Source organism: Temnothorax americanus, unplaced genomic scaffold (assembly GCF_048541705.1).
Source record: "Temnothorax americanus isolate GAGA-0224 unplaced genomic scaffold, ASM4854170v1 Scaffold35, whole genome shotgun sequence".
NCBI lineage: Eukaryota > Metazoa > Arthropoda > Insecta > Hymenoptera > Formicidae > Temnothorax > Temnothorax americanus.
The window spans coordinates 911,962-925,667 of record NW_027509496.1 but is presented as its reverse complement, the minus strand read 5'-3'; the positions used below and the strand labels follow the sequence as shown (position 1 = coordinate 925,667).

At 37.6% G+C, this 13,706-nt stretch overlaps 1 protein-coding gene across 1 annotated transcript in view; it reads right to left on the bottom strand.

Annotated features, from left to right (window-relative positions):
- Positions 1–5,019: 5,019 nt before the first annotated feature.
- Positions 5,020–13,706, bottom strand: part of LOC143901608 (putative macrophage stimulating 1-like protein) — a 51,997-nt gene continuing 43,310 nt past the window's right edge. The window contains exons 3-5 of the mRNA XM_077414033.1: positions 5,591–5,821; positions 5,265–5,495; positions 5,020–5,183 (exon numbers count right to left, since the gene is read on the bottom strand). Of these exons, the coding sequence (XP_077270159.1) occupies positions 5,020–5,183; positions 5,265–5,495; positions 5,591–5,821 (626 nt within the window). The remainder of the gene's footprint in view (positions 5,184–5,264; positions 5,496–5,590; positions 5,822–13,706) is intronic.

Sequence of the window (13,706 nt, the reverse complement as noted above, 5' to 3'; positions counted from 1 at the left end):
AAGAAGGGACTAATATTGAGTATAGAGAAATAAAAAATAATGAGATTCAGAAAGGGAGGAGGAAGGAAGAGGAAGTATGACTGGAGATGGAATGGAAAGAAATTAGAGGAAGTTAAGAAATTTAAATATTTTGGATATACGCTGAAAGGAAATGGGGGACAAAAAGCGCACATTAGAGAGAGAAGAAGGAAGGCGGCGAGAGTAATGAGGGAAGTATGGGGGATAGGGAAAAGAATGTGGAAAAAGGATTGGAGAAGAAGAATCTGGTTGTATGATACTTTGATATGGACAGTGATGGGATACGGGGCAGAAGTGTGGGGGTAGAAGGAAAGGATGGAGGTAAAAAGTATTTATGAGAGATATATCAGATGGATATTTAGGCTAAATTGGAGGACACCCGGATATATGGTAAGAGATGAAATAAGTGGAAAGGGAGAAGATGAGAGGCAGAGCAAGCAAGAGAGCATGGAAGTTTGAAAAAAAGCTAGAGGAGGCCACGGAGGGGGAATAGCGAGGAAATGCCTAGAAGAAATGAAAGAGAGATAGAAGAAGAGGAAGATAATAGGAAGGTGGGAGCAAGAAAGGAAGAGTTACCTGGAAGAGCTGGGGGTGAGAGTTGAGGAGGAAGAGTTAGAAATTGAAAATTTGGAGAGCAGAGAGAAGGCGAAACAAAAGAAAAAAATAATAGAAAGGATCGCAGACTCGAAATACAACCGGTGGTATATAAGAAAGAACGGGATTCCAGACTACTTAGAGAAGGACTGGGAGGAAGCAAGGTGGAGTAGGGTTGCGAGGTTTAGACTCGGTAATGAAATCAGGGAAGGACTACATTGGAAAAAGGAGGAGAATAGAAGGTGTAGGATATGTGAGAGGAATGAGGAAACGTGGGAACATATATGGGAGGAGTGTACGAGATGGGAGAAGTGGGATGGAGAGGGGTGGCAAAAAGTGGTGGGAAGGTTACTGGGAGAGGGGGGAGAGGGAGAGGAATGGATAAAAGCGATAGAGGAAATCAGACAAGAAGGAGGGAGGAGAAGAAAGGTGGTGAATGAGAGAGCAGTATGAGTGAAACGTATGAGAAAAAATATGAAAGGAAAGAAGCACAGGAAACGGAAGTCCAGCCTTAGAAAAATAAGTTAGAAACAAGTTAAATATAAGATATTAGATATAAGAGCGAATAAGCGATATAAGCATATTGAGGCGTAGGAGAGCGAGCGAGCGAGCGGGAGAGCGAGAAAAAGAGGTCAGAGACGTCAGGGATTGGAAGCACGAGAAATGTACAGGGTTGGGTACGTCCCTTCAAAACGCTATTTGTAAAGGTTTGAATACGTTCCTCAAAAACGCCCTTTAAGGCCCCTTTGGGGCAAATAAAGTAATTATTCTATTCTATTCAATACGTCTAATAGAGATTAAATGGAGGTAATGCGGAACTATGGATGTCCATTAGACATCCATGAGAAGTTACATGGATGTCTAATGAAGGTTTTAAATCTCCATGATGGACGTCTAGTGGACGTCTATTAAAGCTTTTTGTTCTGTGTGTTTTTTACCCGAGATTTGAGTTTTCGTCTATCCATTGGCGAGTCTCGTTGTAAGGCCTCTACCGTCCTACTTTGGGGATTCAAGTTTTCTTCCAGTGACTCATCTGTTTTTTTATTATCGCCGATTTTTTTTTTTATAGAGTTCTGGGTCCGGTTTATCTCGCGACTCTGTTTTTGTATTAACAGACAACGCATAGTCTTATATCTTTATTGTCGGTTCAAACAAATAGAAATTTCCGTTATGTGCTTATAACGGTTACAGCGCCATATCGCCAGGTTTATAGTCGTAGATCAAACAAAGTTTATAAAAATGCAATCGCATATGCCTTGTCTGTTTGTGGAAGTTTTCTCTTGATTTTTCGATCTTGTTTAGTCACGTAAACAAATATAAAAAAAAAATAGAAAATAGTGATAGGAAAATTGGAAAGAAAAATAGTAGAGTCCACAAGATATAACATTTCTCTTATATGGTATAAAAATAATTACAAAAAATATATAATTACATATATACAAGGAATCCCATTTTAATTGCTCTAGACAAATATCGATAAATATGGAAGACTAGCTTGATACCAGTGCTTCGCTACGGTATCTAAAATCTTGAATTACGTTTTCAAACATTTGTATGGGTAATGTTTGTAAGCAAAAACCAAGTCAATATCTCATCAGGCTCTCAGGCCTCTCATCAAGCAAAATCCGTAAAAACACATTTTACTTCTTTTCACCCCTTTGGGAGTCAAATTTCTAAAAATTCCTTTTTAATGTGCTTTCGTCGTGGAAGAAATATACTCCCCGAATTTCATGTTTCTATTATATGTTTAGGGGTTGGGCATCAATGAGTCAGTCAGTCAGTCCGGACATTTGTTTTATCCATATATATATATATATATATATATATATATATATATATGGAAAAACATATATATTAAATAAAAGTTATAAGATATCAAGAAAGATAAATAATGATAAAACGAATTTTCAAAAAAATCGATTTTTTAAGATCACATGAAGGTCCTCGATCGCTATTTTTTCAAATAGAATTATATAATTTTTTTGCATAATATGAATCTTCCAATTATTCTATATATAAAAATATTAAGGTAGAGTTATAAAAAAAATTACTAGTTTACAAGATATTTCATATTTTGTTCTGGCACATTTTGACATAAAATATAAAATATCTCGTAAAATATAAAATATCTCGTAAACTATTCATTTTTTGGTAACTGCACCTGACATTTTTATATACAGAATAATAAGATAAATCAATTAACATAAAGAAAATACATTTTTGCTTTTTATAAAGAACATGTAGTTGCATATTGCAAATTGCATAATTTTTTTGCATTTTATATAGGGTAGGTAGTCCAACAATGAACCAGTAGTACACTATGAACCATTGCGATCATTTATAAATGTAATGTTGCCAGATTGTACTTGTTGTCATGTAACGACTCGCATTTGAACTCTTCTTCGGCTCCCCAATTGGCCGGCAAATCGCGTGAAAGACGGCCGTCTGTGGCCACAATTTGCGCTTTTTAGGTTACAAAGTTTTTTTTTGTAAGTTTTACGTATTTTTCATGTTTTTGTTGTTATATCTATCATTTTTTTCATTATTTTATAATTTTGTGTGTATATTTGGCTTTATAATTTTGTAAGCAACTTTCTCTTGTTGCATTATTTTACCGTTTTTTTTGAAGATTATCGTAAAAAATGTTATATAGTTTACAATGAACCATTCTGTTTTTTACTATAGTTATATCTGTGTTATAAGTCTTATTAGACTGATTAGTTGCTACAATAAATAATAATTTAAGTGAGAAAAATTCTGATTAAAAATAATAATTTTAATTGTGAGTTTCAAATAATAAAAACATAACATAATTAAGTTAGCTTTAATTTAAAGTCATACTATCCTAACCTTACTTATCATGTCTTATAACTATCTCTTTCCTAAATAAACATTTTAAAACATAGTAAAACTAAAATAGCACTAACAATTCACAGTATAAAACATGTGGTTTATTGTAAAAAAATGTCTAGGTTCATTGTGTACACAATAAACTATTTGACGTTGTTTTAAAAAAATTGAAATTGTGGCTAAACTTTAAAATTAACTTATGAGTCATCTTATGCAGTATGTAGCCAACTAAATTCATGAACTGTACGCAAAAACACAGATTTTCAACTCAATAATTAAGAGAGATATAAGTCTCTGAAATTTACACGGTTCATTGTTGGATTACCTACCCTAAATAATTGGACATCCTGTATATTCCTTCATGTTCAGAAAAATTTAGTAAAATAATTTTTTTTTATACTAGACACCACAAACGCGCGCTTCGCGCGCGCTATTTAGCTTTAACATTACACACAACTGTCAAAATATACGATGACAGCTACTCATGAAGTAAGCGCAGCGAGAGAACCAATCGGCATCGCGGAAAAGCGACAACAATAACTTTGATAGATTCAAATATCGACTTTACATGCCTTTTTTTTAGATAGGATTTTAAAACAAAATATTCCATTAAATTGTAGAAAAATAAGAACGCTATTAAATATTAGTATTATAAGTAAATAATGGTCCGCGTCGGTATACCGTCAGTTATGTCGCCACAAAGAATCGTATTGCAACGACCTGTCATGCTACTGGGTCCTATACAAGGTTCTCCCCGTACATTAGGCTCCGGTGAATTACAATATCGTCTTCTAGTTCCTATGCCACCGTTGCAACTAGCACTACACGTCCATGGTCCCCATTCTGACCATCCGCCATCTAAAGGAGGTCCATCTATATCTGTACACAATTAGATGACTGAACAATAAGATACAAGATAAACAGTTAGAGCACGATGTAATAGTGATTATTGCTTTTTGTACTTTATAATAAATAACTATTAATAAGAATCATTAATAAATAAATAATATTAATGTATAAACATCATTAGATCTATAAATATTATTTAGAATAAAGCTTTTTGCTAGAGGGTTTATTTCTAAAATTCAATCTTTTTCATACTCTCTTTTGGTTAATACCTGATGGTATACAATTCGCACTCCAAGTGGCCCAACCTTTCGGATCCACGGCGAGCGAGAAGAAATAAAAGATGAACGGTTGACGATGCACATAATAAAAGACGTTTGTTTCATTGCAAAATACTTGGATTGTATTTTCAGACCATCTTCTCGGTGAAATCGTAGAAAACCATAAATTATTTCAGTTACACATTTAAATTATATTCAATGAAATATAAATGTATACTCAATTAGATTACTTTATAGTAATATTTGTCCAGAAATTCGTATTAAATATAAACTTAGGTGCTTTCTGTTTGTGATAAACTCTTACTCTAGGATATGTATTCTTTAGAAAATATATCCATTGACCTCGTTCGCCTAGTGTAAGCACATAAAATCTGTAAAATATAATACGTTATAAATAAGAATAATAGATTTGTGAAATAAATATTTTAACTCACCCTGGTGTGGCAGGCATTAAAAGTAATGGTATTAGAATGACACCTTTAGCACGGATCATCAACATTAGTTTATTAGGTCTAACTATTTCTTCTTTGGACCACGTCGATAATGGTAATATTCTAGTATAGCGATCGGTTTGTGTATTCTCTATATGGCATCCTGCATAATAATTGAACAAAAAATAACGAAAAAAGATTTTAAAAGTAATTAAAAGTTTTTATTTTGGATAACAAAATATACTTGAAGCACAATCGAAAGCAACTCCTATTGCGTGTCCTTTCTCACTATTATAGTAGTAATAGATTGGTAAGAATGCTTTGTCTGGTTCAGGATGTTTCCATTCGAATAGCGGATTTGATGCTCCTTCATAATAAAGGAGAACATGTCCTCGGGGTATGCGAATAACAAAGCTACTCCACTTGCCAAGATATAATAAATGCGGTAATGTTTTCTTCTTCACCAAAATTATGTCTAATAAATGATTAAGAAAGAGAGAGAGAGAAAAAGAAAAGAAGATAAATTAATTTTAAAAAATTTTTCATTCTTACAACATAAGTTTAAATTACCCTTTTCTTCCGATTGATAATAAAGAAGTACTTTTTCATTATCTAAAGCTCCAATCTTAAGAATGTAACGAGATTTTAATCCGTCATCGGCAGTGAACACAAACGTTATGGAATCCGGCTGGTCGGGTTCCCATGCTTTTAATGAAAAATGTATGCCTTCTGTACGATATTCTGGCAGAATATATAATCGTCGTCCAATGCCGTGTCCTTTTACGAAAAATGTACATTCTTCTATTTGAGATTAATAGAACAAATATGAATTTATACCATCAATCAGTTATACTATTTCTGTGATTTTTGCAATTTTTGTAATTTCTAAGCATAAATTAAAAATTCTAAAAATAGAAAAAAACGCATTTTAACGAAAACATAAACTTTTATATTTTTAATATTTCAGAAGTAAACAATCCATATTCTTAATACTTTTTTTCTTTTACTCTATTTCAATGATATTATTACATTTAAATGATTGAATACAAAATGACATTGTAACATAACAAAATTTAATGACCTTTAGAGACAAACAATTGGTTGTTTAATAAGTATCAATTTTTAATCAATCGAAGAAAAGAAGCGTCGAGTCGTAACAAGGTGTTAGTGTTAAAAGTTCTGTATTAATTCAAATAATAACAAACATTCCGGACCTTTATCGGACCATCTTCAATGTCGCAGAAACTTAAGTTAAATCGGTAATTAGACGTAACAAATATTACAAAGAAACTTAAGTCAAAATCGGAGAAAGTAAAATGCAACGAATATTACAATAAACATGATGCAACTAAAATTAACGCAATAGTGAAACTGTTGAGTTCGGGGTGGACATACTGTAACAGTTATAATTTGGAAGTTAATTAACCAGGAACAATTGACAGGTAGTTAGTACGAATGTTTATAAGCGTCTCGCAACTCTAAACGCTTGACCCGTTTGATATGTAAAAGGTTAGACCTTTTTAATCTGTTTCTATAATTATCCTGGTATATAAATGTACAGACGTAACCGAAAGAAATCTAAGATGCGGAGGAATCAAATTATGCTTAATACAAACTTTAATGAATTTATGACGCTCCTTTTCTTCGATTGATTATTAATCTTATGAGCCTTTGTTACATATCAATTTTTAACTTGCTTTAAGTAATTATACAAATAATGGAAACCTTAGTTATATTTAGCTATATCATGGTATCAAGGCCATTGCACGTAACAATGTTTTAGTTGTAATCGTAAGACCGTAAGAAAATAGTTATACTAGGCCGATTTTAACCCGGGAGCTCCGAGGGGGGTGAGGGAGGGGAGGAGGTATCGGATAACGCGGGGGGGGTGAGCGGAGCAAGGGAAGGGGGTATCGGATAACGCGGGGGTAAGCGGGGGAGGGGGGGTATCAGATTACAAGGGTATTCAAGGGCATTGGAATGCAGGGGGTATCGGATTACGCGGGGAAAAGGGGCGGAGTGACCTTGACATACCACGTGTATAACTCACGATGATATTACCGGGATGACTCACGTGTATGACTCACGTGCACAAGTAAAGCGTGGGGGGTTCCGCGTGGCGGCCCGCGTTTGCGCCACGGGGTCCGCGTGGGGGTCCGTGGTCGCGCCGCGGGGTCCGCGTGGCGGTCCGCAGTCGTGCCACGGGGTACGTTCGCAACAACGCCGCTAGGCGGCGTATAAGACTGGTAAGACTAACTCGATAGCAAACGTGTAGGAGCATGTTTTATCGATGACGCATCGAACCTGTTGAAACATGTTTCGCGGCATCTGTTCTGCCATCCGACTACCGAGCGAGGACGACAAGTGGCTTAGCTTCAAGAATCACAGCAGAAAAGAGCGACTTCCATATTTCGTATACGCCGACTTGGAGTGCGTGCACTGAGGAAGGCACAACAGGAGACGGAACACGCGTCATACGCCTATCAACATCATCGGGTATTTAGTATAGGATACTACAGTGCTCGTATGATGAAACGTTATCAGCGTATTGATTTCGTCACGATAATGATTGCGTCGCGTGGTTCGCCGAGGATTTCAAAAAATTGGCGCATTGCGTAAAGACTATCTTGTCCGATAATGTTTGCATAGTAGATTTAACGCAAGACGAATGGGAGACATTTCACAGCGCGACAGACTGACTGTTGCGACCCGTGTTTACTGGTGTCGGCTTATGCTCGGGTTGAAGAAGTGCTACGCTTGTATTTCTCGACTTCTTTATTGCACACGTAATTTGCGTTCAACCGCCATGAGGCTCAATCGTTACACGACACAAGAAGAAGACGCGGTAGTCGACGCCCTCGATATAAACGATCGCATATATGTCGATATATATCGATATTGACAAAGATGGTCGCGCAATCATAAAGTATCGCAGAGGGCGCGTGGCGCGTATATTGAATTCGGGACTAAACATCCTGCCCTCTTTTGGAAAGCTTAGTTTTGCAAACTATTATAATCATGCAGATTAAATTCGGTAAATGCTACATGAGGCCGCAATCTTAAACAATATATGTATAAAAGAACAGAACGGAAAAAAAAAATTGCCATATAATCTTAAATAAAGGAAATAAAAAACTGTAGCATATAATAAATAATGGTTGTACGCACGCTTGCGACGCAGCCTTGCAGTGTAATTATTAGATGATTACATTGTCAAAATTAGTAAATCAAAACATATCTTATAACTAAACTTAAATTATGTTTGCACATATTATCATCAATTAGAAGGATACATACTTTGGATATCGCTCGCTTGATTAGACCATGACTAGTTTTTATAGTAACTACGCGTATTATCCCGTCCGCTCCCGGGTGCGTCTCTGTAATTAGACCTAATGGCCAGATCATCGGAGGAGTATTCTCGTTTTTTATCAACACCATGGTACCTGGTTTTATGTTTGTGTCTTCTGGCTGTTTCCATTTAAATCGTTGTTGCAACTGAGATATGTACTCCTGCGACCATCTGGACCAAAAATCCTGTCTCATTTGTGTGATTAATTGGTAACGCGTTAGACGATTTATAGGTACTTCACTAAGATCGTAATCTGGATTTGCAGTGAGCGCTTCACCTATGATAAAATGCCCGGAGGTTAACGGTTGTAGATCCGTAGGATCGTTGGACATTGGCGTGAGCGGCCTTGATTTAAACATGCTTTTATTTGTGTAAGAATAGTATAAAGCTTTTCGAAACTTAATATAGTCTGTCCGATAATCTTTTTCATGTGTGTCTTAGCAGATTTAACTGCCGCTTCCCACAATCCACCCACATGCGGAGAGTACGGAGGGATAAACTTCCAATTAATAAACTGCTCTGTTAGATAATATTGTATCTGACTTTGAGTTGCGTCTTTGACAAGAAATTGTTTCAATTCTGCTAGTTAATTGTTAGCACCTACAAAGGTAGTGCTATTGTCTGAGTATAAGTTAAGACATTTACCTCTTCTGGCGATAAATCGCTTTATTGCATTTAGAAATGAGGTAACGGTTATAAATCTGATACCACTTCGAAGTGTACGGCCTTTGTGGACAAACAGACAAAGATGGATAAATAAGCTTTACCCGTTTTATTTTGTGATATTTTTATGTTAAATGGCCCGGCATAATCTACACCCGTGTTAATAAATGCTCGTGCCAGTGTGACTCGACAAGCAGGTAAACTACCCATTAGTTGTGTAGCTGTTATGGGTTTTACACGAAAACAAACTATGCACTTTCTCAAAACGCGGAGAATTGCATTTTTGCCTGATATGGGCCAATAGTTATTGCGGACAGCTGCTAATATCGCTTGGAGCCCAGCGTGTAAATTCCTGTAGTGCGTGTCTCTAATTATTAATTCCGTAAGGTGATGTTTGGTAAGCAATATAATTGGATATTTTCTGGAGTATTCTATTGGTGCATGTCGTAACCTTCCCCCCACGCGAATGACACCATCTGAATCAAGGAAAGGATGCAAGGTTAATATCTTACTTTTGGAATCTAATTGTTTTTTATTACAAAGATCACGTAGCTCTTGATGCAACTCGGTGGCTTGACAGATTTTTATTGCTAAAGTTAATGCCTTATCCATTTCTTGAAGCGTTAAGGGCTCGTTAGTTTGCTTTGCGTGGTAGGATGCATTATCTTTGAAACGCAAACAGTAGACAATGACGCGCTTTAGTCTGATTAGTGAGACTCGCGATAATGGATCGGCTGGATTGTCCTTGGATTTGATATGATACCATGGAGCGCCGTTCGTGATGCGATTTATTTCGGCTACTCTATTGGCCACAAATGTGTGCCATTTGTTTGCTTCGCTAGATATCCATGACAAGACTATTTTAGAATCACTCCAATAACATGTATCCTGCAGCTGAATAGTTAGTGCTTGAGACACCTTTTCGCCTAGGTGAACCAGTAATACGGCCGCACATAATTCTAGCCTTGGCAAGGTTATTTTCTTTAGGGGGGCTATTCGTGATTTAGCACATAAAAGCTTGACTAAATATCTTCCTTCGGAATTGACACTGCGCAAATATATGCAAGCGCCGTATGCAGCCTCGGAGGCGTCACAAAAGCCATGGAGTTCTATCCTTATAGAATTATGACATAGAACTTTTCGTGGAATGGAAATATCTTCAATTAGCGTGATTTGCGCCTTCCATGAGATCCACATTGCGCATGTCTCTCCCGTAATGTTTTCATCCCAATCCTTGTTCATCTGTCAAAGACGCTGCAATATTATTTTAGCGCGAACTACTAAAGGGCCCATCCATCCGAGGGGGTCGTAAATAGCGGCTATTCTTGACAATATATTGCGTTTCGTAATCCTTTCCTTATCATTTCCTTCCTTGACGCGATAGTGAAATGTGTCCGTATTTGTGTTCCACCATAGGCCTAGGATTTTTGTTGTTTCTCCGATCCTAACTGCAACTTCATTGTTGTCTGATTCGTTTATCTTTGCAATATTGGATTTCCACTTGCTGAGTTCAAATTTTGCGCAGGACAATACATTAACAATATTATGTTTCAATTTTTTCAGCTCCTCAATTGAATCGGCTCCCGTTAATAGGTCGTCTACGTAAAAATTTTTGATTATTACTTCGCACGCCCGAAGGTAGTGCCTTTTGGCTTGATGCGCTGTCTCTTGCATACTTCTAATAGCTTCGAATGATGAACTTGTCATGCCGTACGTGACTGTATTCAGCTGTATTATAAGAATTGGTCCGTTAGGTGACCATCTCCACACAATGCGTTGATATTTACGATGCTTATCCGTCATCTCGACTTGGCGATACATTTTAATAATGTCTGCTGCCAATGCATACTCGTGCTGACGCAGTCGTATAATTATGTCGGATAAGTCATCTTGCAAGTTTGGACCTGTCTGGAGAAAGTCATTAAGTGATTGGCCAGAAGTTGTTTTGCATGAAGCGTCGAGAACTACTCTTAATTTTGTAGTTGTGCTGTCCTCTTTTAGTACTGCATAATGCGGAATGTAATAGACAGGTTTGTCATTTATTTTATCTACTGGAACTTCCGACATGTGGTTCAATTCGAGATATTCGCGCATGAACTCATGGTATTGCTGTTTTAAGGCGGGCTGCTTTTCTAACTTACGTTCCAGTGTTTTAAGACGCTTCACGGCAATTTCATAGGATTCTCCTAATTCTTGAACATTCTTCAGTGGTAATTGGATAACGAAACGTCCTTCCGAGTTCCTAGAATGTGTGGCGCGAAAGTGTTCTTCACACTGAATTTCTTCTTGAGAATAATGCTTAGGCTGCTTTATTTCTTCCATATGCCAACATTTTTCCAGTTGCTGTTGAATCTCTGCGTTGGTAGAGATTCCACAATATGCCTTGTGTTGTTGATGCGTGCCACTTTGGTGCACGTTGCCCGAAATTATCCAGCCCAAGGAGGTTTCTTGAAGTATAGGAGCTTTCCTTGATGATTTGATTTGCTTGCTTTCTAAAAGCTCCCAAAAAACAGATGCTCCTAACAACAAATCTATGTCTCCGGGAATATTATAATTCAGATTTGCTAATTTTAAGTTTCGTGGAAAACTTAAGCTGCTCTTATTTATTTTAGATGTAGGAAAGCGATCAGTTATTTTATCAATGATTAGAAAAAGAAGCCTTGCTTGTGTGATATGCGTTTGTACGCGATTTTATTATAGCATCGACTTGTTGGACGGCACTTATGAGTGTGTCGCTTATGCCTAAGATGGTTCTGTTAATAGTTTCGCATCGTAGTTTTAATTTATTACTTAATTGCCGCGTGATAAAATTTCATTGCGACCCGCTATCAAGGAGGGCTCGACACTTATGCAATGCTCCGTAAGAATCTTGAATGAGCAGAACGGCTGTAGAAAAAAGAACTTGAAGAGGTCTCTCAATAGTACAGTGATTTAGCGAGACAGCTGTTGAATCTGCACTTAAAGCGACTGTAGATTGTTGCCTTTCGTTGGAATTGACGGCCTTTGATGAAGTTTCACCAGGTGATGCTTTTATCTCTTTATCGTTCGTTTCTGCTGACAAAGACTTAGACCTGTGGATGGTTAGAGCGTGTTGTGATAATCTTTACACAATTGACAATTGGAAGTTTTACAACCTTTGCCATGATATTGCTTTAGACACTTATGTTTCTTTTTAACTTCAGCATTTCTATCACTAACCGATATATTAAGAAATGAACCACATTCATGAACTTTATGATTCTTTGAGCATATAAAGCAGGAGGAATTATCCGAAGCAACATATGAGCGCGAAGTGCCTTTATTTTGATTTTGAGCAGTTTTAGTATTGTTGCGAGTATCGGTGGAACTTGCTCTTGATACCGCTTCTAAATACGCACTACGGCTAATAAGAAAATTTGTAAAATCATCTAAATTTGGAAATTTTTCCATATCGGATCTCTTGAATTCCCATTCCCTACGAGATCCTCTATCAATTTTAGATAGCATAATATGAATGACCCATATGGCAAAATGCTCGATAAACTGACCTAACTTCGCAAGGTTTTGAGTAATTTGTGAAATGTTATCTGCTAATTGTCTGAGATCAACATATGACTCTTTAGTAATGGATGGCAAGTCGATCAATGTTTGAATAAGATGATGTGTGAGCAACTTTTTATTCTCGAATCTTTGCTTTAGTGAACACCAGGCGACTTCATAATTATCGTTGGTAATTTCTAATGCAGTTATCACCTTGGCGGCTTCACCAGTTGTTTGAGAAAGCGCGCGAGTCGCAATTGGCTCGAGATATCAATTGCACTCGCCAGGCGATTCGCCGGAACGGCCCAGCGCTGAGCCCGGAGTGCGCGTGACGCGATTATGAGAATCGCTAGAGGATCGGAGTAGGCAGTCACAAATGAGCTCAGAATTAGATAAACTTGTCAAATAGCACTATTTATTAGTCTCACAAATAACGTATCTCTCGCATGAAAATTTAGACAATCTCGAGTCGAACGAGCGGTCACTTTAGCGCGTGACGTCACTCGCGGCGTGGAATCCTACTTGACTCGCGGGCAAGCCGTCGGGTTCTCCGAGTAACTTTATTCGTTTTTCCGCAGAAGCAATAGCGATGACTGAGTCCCGTGTTTCGCAATGAAACCCTGACGGAGAGTGAGGATCGTTTTATAATTCGCTGAGAATACACGCCGGAGAACACTGCACGATCACCAAAGTTTTCGGGATGCGCGGAAACGACGAGCTTGCCCGATGATTTCGTTACGCCGACTGACTACGCGTCGCGCTGCTCCGAACGGTAACGCTCTCGCCTGATCGTCGCTGGCTGTACAAAAAACAAGTAAAGGACCGCCCATCACGGCAACCGAAGAATAGGGCCATGCGATGATCACGCGAGAAGCACGCTTCTCGAAGCGTCGTTTGCGCGACGAAACGAACGAGAAATAAACGATCGAGCTCGTTCTCGAACACCAGTCAATGCTGATCTCAGATAATGCAATTTTTGAACAGCTTGTATAGTGGCATTTGACGCGATAAGTGACTCGAATAAATTTCGAAATAGCATCCAGCGCTCATAGTTACCATCAAATTTTGTCAGTTCAATATTTGGAAGCTTTAGAGCTGGCCTAAACACAAATTGTTCATTACCAACATTAGCTTGAGGGGGCGGTGGATAAT